Genomic DNA, 18,125 nt, shown 5'->3' with positions numbered 1-18,125 from the left:
TTATGTTGGACCCAGTGCGCAGCGTCCATAGTGAGGGACACGAAGTCCTAGTTGTGAGGTCTAACCGATCCCCATCATCAGTAGAGTTGGTGCCCGGGGTAGCAGACGGTGGGGGTCTCCCCAGTCGGTGCCCTTCACATTCCCAGCTGGGATGGAGTCGAGGGTTCTGTAGCATAAGTCCCCTGTCTTGTGACCAGCGTGTCGTGGGCTTGTTGTCCCTGGTGGGGACTGGAAAGGTTGTGGTCGCTGGGGTCCTCTGCCGGGGAAGATTGGTGAGTATGGGGATGTCCCTTATCGTGCCACATCACTTTTGGGTAGAGACGTGTCTGGGAGTCTGAGGGCCTTCGCCACGCTGTCCAGGAGAAGTAGAGGATACCCTGGGGGAGGGGGGTTTGTGTGGGTAGACCTGGGGTTTGTTGGGTCTTGGTTATATGACTCACCGCTGGCCTGTTGCTGCCCCGCTGAGGCTTGAGTCTTGTCTCCCGCCTCCTCCTCCCAGCCTTCCATGCTGCAACCTGGCCCCGTCCTGGAGCCACGGGTTGTGAAGTGGTGACCTGTGGCGTTGTTGCCGATGAGACCTCTGCTGGAATGCTCCTGCGGACAGAGAGCTTGGCCCAAAAGTCAGCCAGCAGGCGGTCCAGCCGTTCCGAGAGCGGTGGCAGTGGGGGTCCGCGATCTGGCTGGCACGTGGCATCCGCCATGTTTAGCAGCGCTGGACCGGTAGTACAGGTACGCCAAGAGTGTTGTTGTGCTCCTGAGTCGTGGGCTGTTTGCCGGGATATCCCTCTCCGGGGGGGGGGGGGCGAGAGAGTGTGCCAGGGAGACCTCCTTGTGAGTAGTCTGCAGAGGGATCGGCCGCTTCCCTCGTGCCGTCTGAGTAGGCCGCTTGTAGGCCTCAGATCAATCCCCGGGATGTCACCGCTGATTTCGGCCGCAGTTTTGCTTTTGCACTGCCTCTGTGGTAAGTCCTCTTCTCGGAGGTGGAAAAGCAGCTAGTTTTATCGCCTAATGTAGGTTTTTAGGCGTATTTCAGGCTTTTTGAGTGTGGAGCTCATCCGATGTGCGGCCGTTCAGCTTGGCTGCTAGGCTCCGCCCCGCATCATACGTCTTTTAAAGGGGCGAATCGTTTTGCCCACGTATCTGAGGCCACATGTACACACCAAGAGGTAGACTAGGCTCTTGGTACTGCAGTTAAAAAACTGCTTAACATTACAGACCACCTGGTTACATGAGTCTGTGAGGGTTACCCCCTGTCTTGGTCGCCCCTAGTCACACACCCAGTTGCTTCCCCTTTTGGGTACCCAACTCTTCTATATACTGCAATCTTTTTAAACAAGATTCCAAAATACCAAAGAATAACTGAGTTGCAAAAGCAAGCGCCAGTGTACTGCAATTTAACCCCTTCCCCCCAACCTATATATCTAAGGGCTTCTATATGTAGGTGATACAAAAAAAACTGAACCAAATATAATGTAATATTGTAAATGACTAAAATGTTATTAAAAATATTTCGGATACACTCGCCTAGATCAAAACCTTTTGGGGACAGGCTTAGATCTCTCAGGTAGGTGTGTACTAGGGTGACCCTGTCCCCTTTTAATCCTCCAAGGTAATTTCAAGGAAAGAACAAAGACAGAGGCTTCTAGTGCAATAAGCTTGGTGATCTAGGTATGAGTCAAACAGGCATAGAACTGCTTATCTTAAAAAGAGCCTATTTGACTTGACCTGGTAACAACACCTGTGTGCCAATAAACGGGGGGACACAAACCATTCTTTAGCACTGGAGCAGTTGATGTTTGGAAGCCACAGGACCAGTTGGTTAAAGTGCAGGCACAATTCATTTAAATATTTAAGTTAAAAACAAGCAAATAGGGAGCGGAGCCTCACTACGTGTGATGCCTGAGCTCCCAAATCCTGAGCGGATTTTAGGGCATATACCCCAGATCCAAAGCTGAAAAACCTACTAAGACACCCCTCAAGTTAAGGCGCGTGTCAGTACAGTTTGTTACCTCACTTGAGACTGTATTCTCAGGGAGACTTGAGGTGCCCTGCTGCGGCCTACCATAGGTGGGGGTAAGCAAAGGCGGCCGATCTCCCAAAGCTCCGATCCACCACTCGAGTTGTGCTGTGCTCCTACCCCACTGGCCAGCAGGGGTCATCCCGATCCCCACTGGGCTGTTGGGACTATCAGCCCTGTACTTACCTCGTGTCGCAAGCCCTCTAAACACCTCAGGGTTCCACATGCAAGATGGCGGTCTCCCTCTTACCCGATGAGCAGGGCATGTACACATCCCACAATCCACACTGTAGCTCTATGACAAGCATCCTATTTTGCCTCGATGCAATCTTGCAAAAGTTCTGGACAAGGATTCAGGAGCGCACACAAGCTGGATTGCGAGAGCAGCAGGAGGAACAACCGGGAAGTGAGATGCTTGGGAAAGAATGTCCTCCTCAAGGTGCTCCTGTATCACCAAAGCCCTCCAAGTCTGCAACTCACCTACTCGGGCCGAGAGCCACCCGAGGCTCAGCCTCACGGCATCATCCACACACACGGAGGATCCTGCGCCACCGACTGCTCGCTCCATCTGGGTCCTCTGCCTACCCTGGAATGGGAAAGGACTTGGCTCCCGAGAATACCAGAGTCTGTGGTCCCATTATGCAGGCCCTCACACAGGTCTGGTGCCTGGAGGAGCCTCAGTCTGGCAAATGTCTCACATCCTGGTCCTGAACTCTCCAACCCGTACAATTCCTTTACCTCTGAGGGGGTTCAGCTGATTTTGACACCAAGCTTTCCACATGTGACACCTGCGGCAGTACTATCTCCAGCAACACCTGTCATGTTACTACAGTATTGGATAATCATATTTCTATCAGCTTATGGCCTTGTTTATGCGTCATGTTTAGCCTTATCTATTATTTGTATAGGTGCTGCCTCTCTTGGTGAGTCTTGAGGCCTAGTGGCACTAATACCCAAGGTTTTTACCCAGTTGAAGCCCAGTTTTGATTCTTTACCTTGGCAAATATCTTGCAACCACTCTTCTACACTGCAATAATCATAATTTAAAGGACCACTATAGTCACCCAGACCACTTTAGCTCACTGAAGTGGTCTGGGTGCCAGGTCCCCCAGATTTTAACCCTGCAGATGTAAACATAGCAGTTTCAGAGAAATTGCTATGTTTACATTGCAGGGTTAATCCAGCCTCTAGTGGCTGTCTTTCTGACAGCCGCTAGAGGCGCATCCGCAATGCAAAAATTGCATTGAGCACGCAGAACGTCCCAATGGAAAGCATTGAGAAATGCTTTGCTATGGGGATTTTTAATGCACGCGCTGCTCTGGCTGCACATGCGCATTCGGCTCCACTCGGGAGCTGACGTCAGAGGGGGAGGAGAGGTCACCGGCGCTGGATTAAGGTAAGTGCCCAGCGGGAGGGGGGCCCTGAGGGTGGGGGGGACCCAAGGATTATATAGTGTTAGGAAAAAGAGTTTGTTTTCCTGACACTATAGTGATCCTTTAAGCGTGTCGTACCACAGTGTTTCTTATATATATATATATATATATATTTTTTTTTTTATAATTTCTCATGTCTAGCTACACACTTCTACCTAGCTAAATCGCCTCTGACCAATGTCTAGATATGAATGCATAGCCTGAATATGTCAGGGTTTTTTTTTTTTTTTTTTTTTTTACAAAAATGGTGCACTCAAATGTCTCACAACTGTTTTTCTCTGTAAGACATTTTGCTTGTTTATGCTGTTGGGACATTGCAAGCCCATGTAGATCTCTTTTTCTCCTCTACAAAAATAAAGGATTATAGGAAAAAAAAAACAAGCAAATAAAAATCAAATCCAATTAAGCCGCAGGCACTCCTTCTGAGATGCATTTTGCCAACTAGCAGCTTTGTTTTGTATATCCAGTACTTCTCGTTTTCTAAAGGTCTGCCATATGCATGGTTGAGAACTCACCTTAGTATTTTCTTAAACCCCAGGTACACACTATACAGGCTATATTTCCAGGCCTGGAGAAGGTATGTGCATACAGAGCACAAGAACAAGCAGAAGAAACAAGTTGCTGAGCATTATGGTAAATGTAAAAAAAAAAAAAAAAAATTAAAGAAAATAAGAAACTAAATATCCCTGAAAAAGAAAATATTACAATCTAGCAAAACAATTCAAAGTATGATATTTAATAATCACCCTTACACCAGAAGAAAAGTAGTAAGGACATTTGTGTGTAGAGCTATGGATAAATATTTACCCTCTACACACAATATTGTACATACACAAAAAGACCGTGTCGTTTTTTTTTTTTTTTAAATCAATTCTTTATTTTACTCCAAAAAAGCATGGGAGACATTACAAGGGGTATACATCTCAGCATATACAAAATGACACAAACAAGATCGCATTATAATAGAACAGAAGTGTACTACCATAGGAATCCGAGGAGGTTAAACATCGATCACTAATGATACAAGCGTGACTGCATTAAGATTGTTCTGGATGAGAGAGTAACGTAACGTCTGTGTTGTAGATGACATGAATGTAGACTGATATCTCCAAGTATAAGAGCTTGTCTTCACCAGGTATGTAGTCATGTCCGGATGCAAACTGAAAACTACAATCTGTCCTGAGATTCTGGGTTTTTTAGAACAAAGTAAAGAATCCCAATAAATTGGATATAACCACCCATTAGGTGTCCACGTATATCTGTCAGGGGTCCCAAATCTTGGTGAAGTCCCCCAGACCTGGGCCGTAAGCTTGTCCATGAGGTTTGCTGCGGTGCTTGTGTTATTTGTTTCCTTAATTTACAACTTTCACCAGACTAGATATATTTCTGTTTTTTCTTTTTCCGTGATATTTAGTTTCTTATTTTTCCTCTTTTTGATTGATAACTTTGGAGGGTCAAGCCCTGACAGTTCTGGTGCTGTCTTGCTGGCTTAGATTCATGAGATTGATAGTGTCTGTGAATGCATTTTCTATGATTGAGTCATTACGGTGAGTAATCTGAATATAAACGTATTTACGCTATTTGTAATTTCTTTTTCTAGAAATGCTATTTTTGTAGCTCAGTAGCTCAAGAATAGAAGTTTATTTTGCATATTTTCTGCTCACAGCTCAGAAACATATGTTGACTCAGACATGGCACCGCTGGGTTATATATGTGAAACTTCGGAGGACCAAACAGCAAATGCTGTCCGAGGCCTTGGAGTTCAGGGTCCATGGATACCTCAGGTTGGTGTTTGTTTTTGAATGTTTGTGTGTTGCTTTTTTGTTTAATATATATATATATATGTGTGTGTGTGTGTGTGTGTGTGTGTGTATACATAACTACCTTCTTCCTTAACCCATTTGTTTCTGATGTGTTCATTACAGGAATTCATGGTATGTCTGGATGGTTCGATTGCAGCAAAGAGAAGCAGCACGTGAGATGGAAGCATTTGCTTTGAAGCACTGGGCTTTGAATCTGCAGAGCAGGGTATGGGAAAAGACAGAAGCCAACATTTAAACACGTATAGACTGTACATATACAAACAACACGTTTTTGTTTTTTTCCCCATATAATAAAAACACATTTGGCATCATTAAGCGGAAGTGCTATATTTATTTAGAAAGAAGTGTTACAATTACGTGATTTTTTAAATTTTTTTTTTTTTAAATGTTCTGCTGTTTGTAGGCTTTGCTTCAATGGAGAGCATTATACCAGTACATGCAGGAGGAGAATGAAAAAGAACAGAAGGCAGTAATGCATTACAGGAGATGCAAACTCCAGTTGATGCTCAAAGCGTGGCTGCTTTACTTACAGTATCGAAGAGGAAAGAGGGAGCAGCACAGTGAGTACAACACTCCTAAATACAGGTTGTGAACAGCAACCGCCAAGACTTTTTTGCTTTTGTAGTCTGGCTTTTCGCTCACAATAATCTGCGTCATAGAAACCTGCTGCTTGTTTTACAGAGATTGCATTGGATCTGTATCATAAACACCTCTCTCAGGAATATTTATCTGCGTGGTGTGGTGCCTTGGAGAGACTAAGAAGCATTCGTACTGTAGAAGAACACAGTGATGCCCTGGCATTGCGCTGTGTCCTCAGAAGAGCTTTCATTCACTGGAAACATTGTATCATTTTTTGTATTATTGTGTATATGCAGCTAGCCCACTTGCATGTACTGAAAATTAAATTGGCCTATATTAAACTAGTATAATTGATCAAGTTTATATGATCACGAATGTGTTTAGAAAAAAAATTAAGTATCAGCGAGAGCCTTATTTCGGTTGCCACATTTTATCAATATGGCATTCCTTTTAAAATGCTTAGAGCATAGACCTCTGTGTGTCTGATGCTGGTTACATATAATGTATGTTTTGTATTGCCATTCTTTAACCTTGGAACAGATATACTAATGAATTCTGAGAAAGCCCAGCTGCAAAGCATTGCCCAGGAACAACGTAGACACAGTTTGCTGGTAATATATACTTTATTTTTTATTTATTTTTTATCCTCAAGTCTAGCCTGCTCATCTTTACTAGTATATTCTATGAAGGTCATAGACCTTAACATGCCTTCTCTGTTATTGCAGAATCTTGGGTTCCGTGCCCTAAAGGACAATGTCTGGCATAGTCGTATTTCAGAGCAAAGAAAGGGACAGGCTGTTCATCAATATCACGCCATGGTAAGTGAAATTATTTAAAAACCCTAGTAAGCACACATTTGTTAAACACTGTTATCTGATTCAAATTGTGTTTGCTATGCTCTTTCTCACTATTCCAATGGCTTCACAGGTTACCACCGAACACATGGTCTATACATTTTAATTACAGGGTTATTCATTTGTGTCAATTTTGAAAAATGTAGCTAAATTTTACATTTTAGAACGCAATTTAGACTTCAAAAAGCTGCCCAATCATATTTTCAGTTCATGATTCACTTTTAATTCCCGACTATTCACACTTTACACAACTTTGAATAGCCCTGTGTGTTGTGAAATATGTGTGTGTTTTTATATACCATAACTGTTTAAATATTATCTGGTAGCCAACCAAAACATGTCGTTAATTCCCTGAGATTTTGAGGAGGGAAATCCCTGAAAAATAGTTATACACAGTTATTAACTAAACTCCAACAGGAGAACTGACTTTCAGGTTTTTATTTGTTTTTTGTTTTTCTCCTTCAAATGTAATGTTTGCTTATCTCTACATTTATCTCCTTGCCAGCCATTGTTGTAAGGTCTGTCCTTTGCACATTGCAGTCAGCATAGTGTTTTTGTCCTCTTCATTTCCATTGTTTGCCTTTCTGAACTGGATAATGAAATACTTTGATAAGCTTTTTAATATAATTTTCTTTAAAGAAAATATAACCTATCATGAAAACCGGGTTAACACAAGTAGATTTTTTCTGTTTTATTCAACGATGCAGAATATATATTACTGCATTCTGTGATGATTTTTTTTTTGTCAATTCCCAATAATTCTCAGTTTAGTAAATAGGTTCTGGCATGTCTAAAGAACACTGTTGACTACTTATGTCTTTGGAAACTCTTTGTCTGCAGCTGGTTCTTAGATGCTGGACTGTCTGGAAGTCTTGTCTGGAGCAGAAAGAGGAGGAGCAGATCCTACCTTTAACTGTGGTGGCACATACTCACTACAGGTACTGTGGAATTATCTAAATAATTGAATAGAGAAGCTTAACAAATATTAGAGTCCCAATATTTATTTATTTATTTATTATTGCCATTTATATAGCGCCAATATAACTTATAATGTATTTATCTTGTTTAAACCCCTTAGGGGATTCTATTGGTTAACTTGGTTTAGCGGATATAGCGATTTGTTGTATTTGAGGTCTTATTTTATTATTTGTCTAGCACTTTCTTCATCATTATATATTTGTTTTGTTCTCTTATTTGCTGTGCAGTCTGCGTCCATTGGAAGGATACTGTGCTTGTTAGTAGTTTATTATAGTTTATGTAAAGATCTACAGTAAGATCTGCCATATTTTGCAAAGTGGGCTGTTGGTTTCCCTGGCTGATTCCTGTTATCTCATTGTTTCAGGGAGAAGCTGATGCAGAAATCCTTCAGCATGTGGTTCCAGTATAAGCAAATAAAGAAAATGAAAATGGTATGTAATCTTCCTGAAATAACCAATGGGTGTGCACTGTGCCATGGAGTCTAGCAATGTCTTTGTTTCAGGTTCTCCGTAGAGCTGCGGATGCTCACTTTGCAAAGTCTGTATTGCCTTGCACCTTTCAGTTATGGAGAGAACGCCAAGGCCGTCAGAAGCAAAACAAGGAAATGGAGGCACTGGCTGCAAACTTTCATCGGTATGTGGAGTCGTTTTTTATGATTCCTCTAGTGTTTATTAAAGCGTCTAGTACTTGGTTTTGCTGGAGTTATCCTAGTAATTGACAATGTCTTGGCCTTGCCTCAGTATTACTATGACAAAATTCATGCCGATGTGAGTAATTCTTGCCTTGAATGTAACAGGTGCTCTGTGCAGAGAACAACACTCTCCATATGGTGGACTAAACTAAACCAGCAGAGGGAGAATCGACTGTCTGAGAGAATGGTAAGTCCTGCTGTCTTTTTAAATGAACTAAGGATACTGTTAATTGCAATCATGTCTTCATTGTTACATTTAACATTGAATGCTTTCAGTGTGTGCTTCTTCTTGCCTTCATTTCTATCCCAGGCTATCATACATTGTAACCAGAGACTTGTGGAGCGATTCTGGAGCCTGTGGAAGAATCAGTTGGATTCTGTGTTGGAAGAGCATGAGGCAGTTCGTGTGTCTGCTGAGCACTGGCGGACATCCCAGCTAACGAAGGCTGTGTGTGTTTGGAAGAAATATGTGCAGGAGTTAAAATCTGAGTAAGTGCCTGAGAACATTCTGAATGTGATTGATTGTCTTTTCAGCAATTCAAAGTTGTATACCATGCATCTTTGTAGGGGAGTATTAATCTCAAAAATGTTTGTCTTATTTTTTTGTGTGTATATCTTATCCTATCCTAGTAACCTTATTAGATTAGCCCACTTACTTGGGATAGTGCCTGCCAACAATGGGGTATACTGGCGTTGTGACAGGTTTATGCAATGTATGATCATATCCTGTAACTAAACCTCTATTATTTTTGCCCTAGGTTAGATGTTTAAACATTTTTTTAAAATAAAACAAAGTCCATTCTTCAGTGATTGTGCTGAATCTTGCATGTTGTATGAATTGGCCCCAGCAGCACCCTTAAAATAGAGGGCAGTCAACTTTTTGTGTGTATGTGTGTTATATATATATATATATATATATATATACTTAATACAATGTTAAACAAAAATCTGCACACCAGTCAAGCCATAAGACTTGCTTTTCCCACAGAAATCCCAAAACTGCAGCGATGTTGCAACCGCAAAGGATTCTGGGTGGGCATATGCAAATTAGTTCAACAAAGAATCACATTTTTGCCTCATTCCATTTTAAACATGGATTCCTTTTAATCTGTGTTTGCAGTATACAACTGCTTGGAACACAATTTAGGAAAAGATGCAAAACCAGTGAACCACTCATGGACAGCTGTTTCGTTGTTAATGCAACTCATCAGCATGAGGTTGGTTACTGGTTTGCTTATTGAGGCCTCAATAAGCAAACCAGTAACCAACCTCATGCTGATGAGTTGCATTAACAACGAAACAGCTGTCCATGAGTGGTTCACTGGTTTTGCATCTTTTCCTAAATTGTGTTCCAAGCAGTTGTATACTGCAAACACAGATTAAAAGGAATCCATGTTTAAAATGGAATGAGGCAAAAATGTGATTCTTTGTTGAACTAATTTGCATATGCCCACCCAGAATCCTTTGCGGTTGCAACATCGCTGCAGTTTTGGGATTTCTGTGGGAAAAGCAAGTCTTATGACTTGACTGGTGTGCAGATTTTTGTTTAACATTGTATTAAGTATCCACAGACTTCAGGTGGAAGGGGTTTTCAATCACAATATATATATATATATATATATATATATATATATATATATATATATATATATATTTTTTTTTTTTTTTTATATATATATATATTTTTTTATATTTTGTGTTCGGGGCTACATCGATTATGATTGAAGTAAGATTGGTGTTAACAGAACATGTGATTATCAGGATACTAGTTGATCCAGCACGCAGAACTGTATCACACCTAGGACTAAAGGGAACGTCTTACCGGGCCTTAGAATGGCCGGACTTAACGTACCAGAGAATAGTCAAGATACTTGCCGGGGTCGGGGACAAAAGTCAAGGATACCAGAATACAAGGAAGGCAAAACAAAGCCAAAGTCAATAACCAGAATTAAACGCTCAGGAACACACTCTTGGACAACAACTAAGGGAAACCACGATAGAGCAATGAGGAAGGGCAAGACCCCAGAACATGCGTTCTCTGACCCCTGAACATGCGTGCGCGTCCTTTGATTGACGTTGACAATACCATGGGTGGGCGTGGGATTATAAATTGGAAATTGGTATGGGTCCGCAGCGGACGGTGTCTTTTTTTAATATGCCGCAGGAGTCAGACATACCGGCACAGGGCTGCTGACCAGCACCTCCACCAATGCCCAAAAGGTAGTTCTTCCCAGAGACACCACCAGGTTATCCAGCGATGTGGAAAAGTCGGTTGAGGTGTGTTGAAACAGACGTATGAGGTAGGCCAGTAATTAAAAGTGGGCCTACACTAGAAGAGTATGTTGAATAAAGGGAGTGGAGGGTGGGCCAGCAGATTGTTGGATTAATCACAGTAGGGTAGGGAAGGGGGGAGTCACTTTTAAAGGTCCATAAGCCCCTCCCACAACTTCAGGCCAAGCCTTTCAAATTTTTTGGGGGGCTACATTGGTTATGGTTGAAGTAAGATTGGTGTTAACAGAACATGTGATAGGGAAAAGTCGGTTGAGGTGTGCCGAAACCGGCGTATGCTGTAGGCCAGTAATTAAAAGTGAGCAAAAAGAAAAACATAACATGCTAAAAATACATTTATTGAGAAAGAACATAATACAATGTAAGAACAATAAAAAAAAACATTTTAACAAATGCCTTTCGCATTTCCTGTACCGATTGAGGTATGTATGTTGTATACGCTGATGACTTTCAGCGACCTAGCGATTTAATTATGTGGACTGGAATGTCCTCGCTCGATGCCGTAGAGGGGGCCCCTATCCTAAATGAGTGTTCTGAATAATTTCTAGGGTTCATACCGAGCCATGTTAACAATAAGCGTACGGATAACATGAATTTGGACGTAGTGAGGATAGCCCCGTGAAGTGACAAAAGTGGAAGAGAGGCAAAATTTGGTATGATGAGGAGGTAGGAATTGAAAACCTTTACCGGGCACCATCTATTGTTAGTGGAATAGTACGGTATGTGGACAGGTTGACTCCGTTGGATTGTTTTGGTCATGGGTAGAGTGAGTGTGTAGTGATCTAGATGTTTAATTAGGTAGGAGACCCGGAGGCAGATTTGTGCGTTATGTTGTCCACTGATTGTGAATTCCCGTGGCCTCAGGAAGCCGTAAAAAGCCAGGTACACGGCGGTTTTAATGACTGAGTTAGTGAGGGGTTCGAAAGGGGCTGACTCTATTAGATCAGACAAATCTTTGAACAACTGTTCGTTGATGGGTAGCCTTAGTTGTGGTGTAGGACCGTTAGCCTTGGTTATGCCATTAAGTAGAGTCCTGATATGGTGTGATGAGAGGAAACTAGAGTTGTTAGGGAAGTTGGCGTACATATGATGCTGGATGCCTGTCGGGTATAATTTTGTTGTGTTGTGGGATAAATCTTACTTGAGGTGGCAAAAAGTAGCAAACGTCACCAGGGATGTCATTTCAAACACGCTATCCAGGTGATGTTCTGCCATGTATTCCTGTATAAGGAAAACGCCCTATCATAGGCAGTACGAGTTTTAGAGGATAGGGCCAGTTCTGTTAAGGTCTAGTTATGTTGTAGTAATTCGTCTAGTCCATGATTAGTTCCTGGAACCAGGGGGCTGCTGTGGCCTGACGTGAAGCTGTGGGTAGGGATTTTTGGAAAGCCTGAAATTGAAAGTGAGACAAGCGGTCAGCTGCAGTGTTTAAAACTCCTGGGTCATGGCAGCACACCAAGTAAAACTGATTGCCGGCTGCTAGCCACGTCAGTTTCCTAATGTGTCTCATAATCTTCAATGAAGACGAGTGTCACTTGTTAAAAAATGTGGCGAATCGTCTGATTGTATGAATACCACTGAACTGTTCTGCCTAACCACAAATCGCCCCAAGCCACTGCTGCAGCTACGATAGGGTACATCTCGAAAAGAGCGGAGTTCTTTTAGAAACCCGTCCATTTCTTCTACCTCCACTGGCCAACTTCCCCAGAGCCATTCGTCACCAAATATGGCTGCGAAACCTGTGGTAGCTGCTGCATCCTTCCAAATGACAGGGGAGTGTACGGAAACCTGCGGTAGAAACCTGCTTCTCCCGTTCCAGTTTGAGAGAAACGTGTTCCACATGAGGAGGTCCACCGTGGCTTGGGTGTTAAGGGAGATACGGCTTAGGACGTCAGGGAATCTGGGGAGTAGGCTCAGGAGTCTGGAGATGAAAGCTCTACCCTGTGTGATGACTCTCATAGCGAAGTTCTAGGAGCCTAACAGCGACTGAAATTCTTTCCGGTTACAGGAGCCGGTAAGTATGTAATGGTTGATATCGTGGCTGATGAATGGGCAATAACTTGAAGGCGTTGACACTGTCGGTCTTGCTGAGCCAGGCCTCCACGCCTGCAGTCAAGATAGCGTTTACGGCATAGTCAGTTGTTGTGTACTGTAGAGAGAATTCTTCTGACGGGATCAGTGAGTTTAGACCTGGGACCCCTGAGCAGTGTGGTGCTGAGAGATCTATGATCAGTCTCTGTTTGCCCGAGTTTTTCCCGGAGGCTGACCAAGGGAATTATTTTTCCAGTTGGAAAAAGGAGGCTCCTTGAAAGACCTTAGTAAGAACCCTTGCTCAACATCTAGCTGTAATAGCACCTCTACTGTCTCTGTGTCTGCCACAGCTGAATGAAGATTTTTACACTCCGATATCCCTGTTGGCATGTGGATAAGGCCTGTGTAAAACCAGTTCTCAAGAAATCCACAAGGTATTTTGAAGGATGCGTGGACAGTAGGCTAGCTAGCATACCAACATTAACCAAGGTCAAGTAAGGTTTATAATGTATTTTAGTAAGGAACATGGCTTTCGCATGTGCCCTAAAACAGTGAGAGCAAACATGCAACAAACGACAGGCACTATAACCACAGGATCCTTCATTCAAATTATCACAAATCTTCACAAAGGTATACGATTGGGCAGCCTAGTTTCTTTGCCCTGTTTATCAACCCTCGAGGTGCTTGGGTTTGCCGTACTGAGGGTGATGTCAGGTAAAACTGGACAGAAATTTTCTGAATGTGCGGCAGAAGCGCAAATTGCACAACCTGGGGTCCTTAGCCCAGCGAAGTGTCTGCAGAAAAAGTGTCCATTTAGCTCCAATCCGTACTGACGTTGTAGTGGACCAGAGCTGCAGACACCCTTGCTGTGAATGACCAGTGGTAGTCATAAAAGGACGTACCACCGTATTTGTTGCCAAGGTCTACCAGCTTGTGCATATAGAGGTCCAGCTCTAACCTTCTATGTGGGTGTACCGAACATAAAACATCCCTATAAATGCCAAAGCGATGACAAAATCTGGGATCGACAGCTTCTTGCTAAGTCTAGGGTCTCTTGATTTAAGAACTACTGAGATATCCCCATATGCGTATGTGCAATTGTTGACGTCTTTGCCTTCCAGGATGTCCTCCTTTTTTAGATTTTCCGGTACCATGTGGGCTGGATTGATAACATGTAATCTGGAAGCCGCAGGTACACTATTACCCGGTTGTAATTGGAGCATGTTTGGAAGTTCATCTGTAAAGGGGCCCTGCTGCCGTAATGGGAAGACTACAAGCTTCCAGTCTTGAGGACCCCAGTGAGGCTATCATTGTGTGGAGGTTGGAGTCGTTAGAGCTACTTGTGCCCTCTCCTGCGTCCGTATCGTCCGTGTTGGTCCGCATGAGCCTGAATAGCTTTGCTTTCCTGGCCGTAGGTGGGTAGCTCTGGTATGATGCGGGGGATAGTCCATGACCTGATGGAGGTTGGGCTACCAGTGTCGCCCTTTCGTATAGGGGTAATGGACCTGGCTGGACGGCTGGGGACTGACATATCGTCACCTTTATCAGGAACCTGAGACATACTGCTTAGAACCTGGGACGTTACTGGCAGGCTAGCTAGTGCCAAGTGGCGAAACGATTTACTAAGTGGTGACAGGTGAGCCCTCACTAGATGCCAAATGGCTTGAGGCTCTACCCAAGTAGTGGCGCGAGGGGTATGTTTGCCATCTAACACTGGCAGGTTGTCATCCTCTCGGTGACCATTACGCATAAGATAGGAAGGGCGTGACAAGTGAGGACCTTTCTACGCAACAAGCGAGGCGGCTAGCTATGATTTGCCCATGGGGCGTATACCTCTTGCATGGAGGATGGGTGATGGCCTTGCGGGACCACTGAGTCTAAGGCGTAGAGTGCCTGAATCATGTACCTAAGTGGTCACCTAATTCCCTATCAGCCAGTAACTATGTAGTTAAAAACAGGCTAACCGAGGAGGCCCGATGAGTCTCGTACCTGCTGGTAAAGTGAGTATCCAAACGTTCCGCCGTGCAACAAACCGGGATCTCTATTAAGGAGGGAGGCCTAAATCAAATGGAAAATTGTAAACTATCGTCAAACAGAACTTATTAAGCGGATAAGACCTGTGTATGATAGCCAACCCACCTAGGAATTCGGATAGAGCGCGTCTCTAACAGGTACCATGTAATCTGCAAAACATGACAATAAAGTTGACATGACATACTACTAAAGGCCGTCTGGATAGAACGTTAAGACCATGGCAGGAATTTTGCTGATTACTTAAGGACAGGACAGATGTTCCAAAAGATGTATTGTATGCACAGAATTAACATTCGCCAGCCTGGAACATCTGCCCATGCAGACTAATACCACCATGACCACTTCAAAACAGAAGTGGTCATGGAAGTTGGAGTAACCTTTTAAGTTCAATGAAAATGTATTTACAGTCACTGTGTAGATAAAAACTAACATCAATATGACTCTCCCTTCCCAAGCCAACCGTAATGCCAGGTTTTGCCCCTAGGGGGCCGTAAGCCAAAATTGCTAATTTGGTCAATCAAGACCATGGACTTGAACAGTGAAACGTGAACGTGGGAACAAAGGTGAGCATAGCTAGGAACCTTCCGTGGGTTCCACTGGACCTTAGAGCCGGGTAACGTGTCTGAGGTCCTTGGACACGGAGACTCTACACTGCCATAGAACCTCAGTGCTTGTTAACTGCCCGACCTTGCCACCGTTTTCGTGCGACCGAAAACCCCCTCCGGTATGTGGAAGGAGCCGTACAGGTGCCGGTGCAAGCTTACTGTTTTATCAGACCACGAGACGACCTGATTGATTTCACGACGGTTACCAGGATAGCAGGATATTAGGGTTTCTTGGCAGGAATGGCGGTCTGTAATGCAGCAGTTCGTCAGACCAGTCACTGTAGGGTAGGGAAGGGGGGAGTCCCTTTCAAAGGTCCATAAGCCACTCCCACAACTTCAGGCCAAGCCTTCCAATATAAATATAAATATATATATATCTCTATTATATAATATAGTGTTTCCAATGTGCTACCAACAGTACAGAATCCGAAAAGATATGCACTCAACCAGATTTATGTAGAATGTGAATTATTTTGTTTTATTTTAAGTAGTATACATATTGATGTTTCAGTCTTGGTGAGGACTGTCCTTAGGATCCTGAAATGTTGACATGAATGCGTTTTAAAATTCTCACTAGTTGTAATGCAGCGATATCATGAAATGCTGGCTTTATCGGTGTGTTCCAAGGGCAGGTTCTGAGGACACTCTTCTGTCAAGTGTATTTACACACTTGAAAGCTTGTGTGCACTTTTAACGTGTCTATCTCTCTGCGCTACAAGCTATATCACCCTTTTTTCACAATATACATTCTTGTTTCAATATTAGGAGAGCCAAAGAGGATGAAGCCCTGCGTCATTACTGCATGTTCTGCATGGAGAAATCCTTCCACTCCTGGAGGCTGGTAAGAGATGTTCATTTGGATCAGTCTTCTCATATTTGTCCTTTTTAAAAGTGTCTTGAGGACAAAGTTTTACCTACGTAGCAGGCCTTGCTGGGAAAACTTATTGACTCGAGAATAAGCCTAGGGTGGGAAATGCAGCAGCTACTGGTAAATTTTCAAAATAAAAATAGATCTCAATAAAATTACATTAATTGAGGCATCAGTAGGTTAATGTTTTTGAATCTTTATTAACAGTGTCTGTATATAATGAATGCAGTGTGTGTGTGTGTGTGTGTGTGTGTGTGTGTGTGTGTGTGTGTGTGTGTGTGTGTGTGTGTGTGTGTGTGTATATAATGAATGCAGTGTGTGTTTTTGTGTAGTGTGTATATAATGAATGCAGTGTGTGTTTTTGTGTAGTGTGTGTAAACTGGGTGGGGGGAGGGCATTTTTATTGTTTTAATATTTTTATTTTTATTAATTGTTTAAACTTTTAGTCCCCCCTCCCTGCTTCATACTTGGCCAGGGGGTGGGGTGGGGTATGTCAATCCCTGGTGGTCCAGTGGCATGTACTGAGCAGCAAGCCGTTACCTTTCCAGCAGCTCCTTCAGCTCCCTCTTTAAATCTCGCGGTCGGCATACCGTGCAGAGCGTTGCCATGGTAACCCGTGGCAATGCTCTGACAGCCGCGGGACTCGCAAGATTTACACAGGGAGCTGCTGGAAAGGTAAGTAACAGCTTGCTGCCGGCCCCAGTCAGGAAAAGAGGGCAGGTAGAATGCTCAAGTAAAATAATGTGTTTTTTAAAGGCGGGTTGTCACTTTTATGGAGAAAGGATCAGTTTTCTTTTTAAAATTGTATTCAAGATTTAGTAAATGACATCATAATCCAGTTCAGAACAAACATTGCAAATAATGAGGATAATTTCTTCTCGTATGCTTTCTCTATACTGAGGCCAGGTGCAGTGACAACGTTTATAACAATGATACAAAGAGCTTAGAGGGAGGTGTGCAAGCATAGGATAAAGAACTCTCAAATACATATTACTTACATCCTTGGTGGTGATAGTTACCCTTTAGGTATGAATTCCAGGATTTTGTATCTAGACTCTTATATAAACACTAATATTCCTTTATAGTTTGTTACTTGGAGACATCAGAAATGGCAAAGACAGCTTAATGCAGATTTGCATTACCAGCGAGTCCTTCTCACTCGGGTTCTAGGTGCATGGAAGGTAAGCACTTGCATGGGTAAAACCCTCCTTCATTGCTGTGCAGTTTTATTGTTATTGTCTGAAATAAGATGTTTTTATATTTATTTCTGTTTTGTGTTTTTAATGTGCCTGTTGCATATTTTTTCATCCGTTGCAGCATTACCTTAGGAAGTCACAGAACATATTGCTTAAAGTGGCTGCGAAAGATAAGCAACATAAAGATTCAATACTACGGTGAGTACACGCTCCAGCAGAGAAGATCAAAGTAATTAGTGGGCAGCCTCTGGTTATTGATGGGGATAGACACATTGGCAAGTGACCTCCCTGCTATCTTGTAGAGTAGCAAATCCATGTGCATTGCAAACAATGAGCTCTTTTTGTTTATAACATTGATCCTGTTTATATTACTGGGAAGTTCATTGAAAGTGTACACATATGTGTTGTAAAACATAAAGCCAAAACATATGAATTCCTTGCCATGTAGTCGCGAAGTAATCTTTACATCGTAAAGCATCCATAATGTAAACGTTTCCTATAATTTGTGTTAATTTATTTAATTTCTTATTTTTCTGATTGAAGAACCATCTGGCAACATGTGGTGTCCCTCATTTCTAGAAGCTCAGAAAATGTGGTGTGCATGGCAGACCTTCACAACAATAAATTGCTTTATAATGTACATTTTACATTTAGGTTTTGTGTGCACGCACACTCTCTCACTTTTTAAAAGTCATTTAGAACAAGATCATTCATGTGAACAGGTATT

The 18,125-nt window shown here is 42.8% G+C and overlaps 1 protein-coding gene across 1 annotated transcript in view; it reads left to right on the top strand.

Moving 5' to 3' along the window:
• The window catches only part of SFI1 (SFI1 centrin binding protein), a 38,473-nt gene that overhangs the window by 9,974 nt on the left and 10,374 nt on the right, over window positions 1-18,125 (top strand). Inside the window, exons 5-19 of the mRNA XM_063454549.1 lie at window positions 3,989-4,083; window positions 5,117-5,234; window positions 5,376-5,478; window positions 5,677-5,833; window positions 5,955-6,116; window positions 6,393-6,463; window positions 6,578-6,670; window positions 7,547-7,644; window positions 8,049-8,115; window positions 8,187-8,317; window positions 8,481-8,562; window positions 8,686-8,864; window positions 16,100-16,175; window positions 17,288-17,383; window positions 17,520-17,596. Coding sequence (XP_063310619.1) covers window positions 3,989-4,083; window positions 5,117-5,234; window positions 5,376-5,478; window positions 5,677-5,833; window positions 5,955-6,116; window positions 6,393-6,463; window positions 6,578-6,670; window positions 7,547-7,644; window positions 8,049-8,115; window positions 8,187-8,317; window positions 8,481-8,562; window positions 8,686-8,864; window positions 16,100-16,175; window positions 17,288-17,383; window positions 17,520-17,596 — 1,605 coding nt within the window. The remainder of the gene's footprint in view (window positions 1-3,988; window positions 4,084-5,116; window positions 5,235-5,375; window positions 5,479-5,676; window positions 5,834-5,954; window positions 6,117-6,392; window positions 6,464-6,577; window positions 6,671-7,546; window positions 7,645-8,048; window positions 8,116-8,186; window positions 8,318-8,480; window positions 8,563-8,685; window positions 8,865-16,099; window positions 16,176-17,287; window positions 17,384-17,519; window positions 17,597-18,125) is intronic.

The sequence above is a fragment of the Pelobates fuscus genome, chromosome 5, assembly GCF_036172605.1.
Source record: "Pelobates fuscus isolate aPelFus1 chromosome 5, aPelFus1.pri, whole genome shotgun sequence".
NCBI lineage: Eukaryota > Metazoa > Chordata > Amphibia > Anura > Pelobatidae > Pelobates > Pelobates fuscus.
The sequence above is the reverse complement of the archived record's forward strand: the minus strand, read 5'-3'. Positions and strand labels throughout refer to the sequence as shown.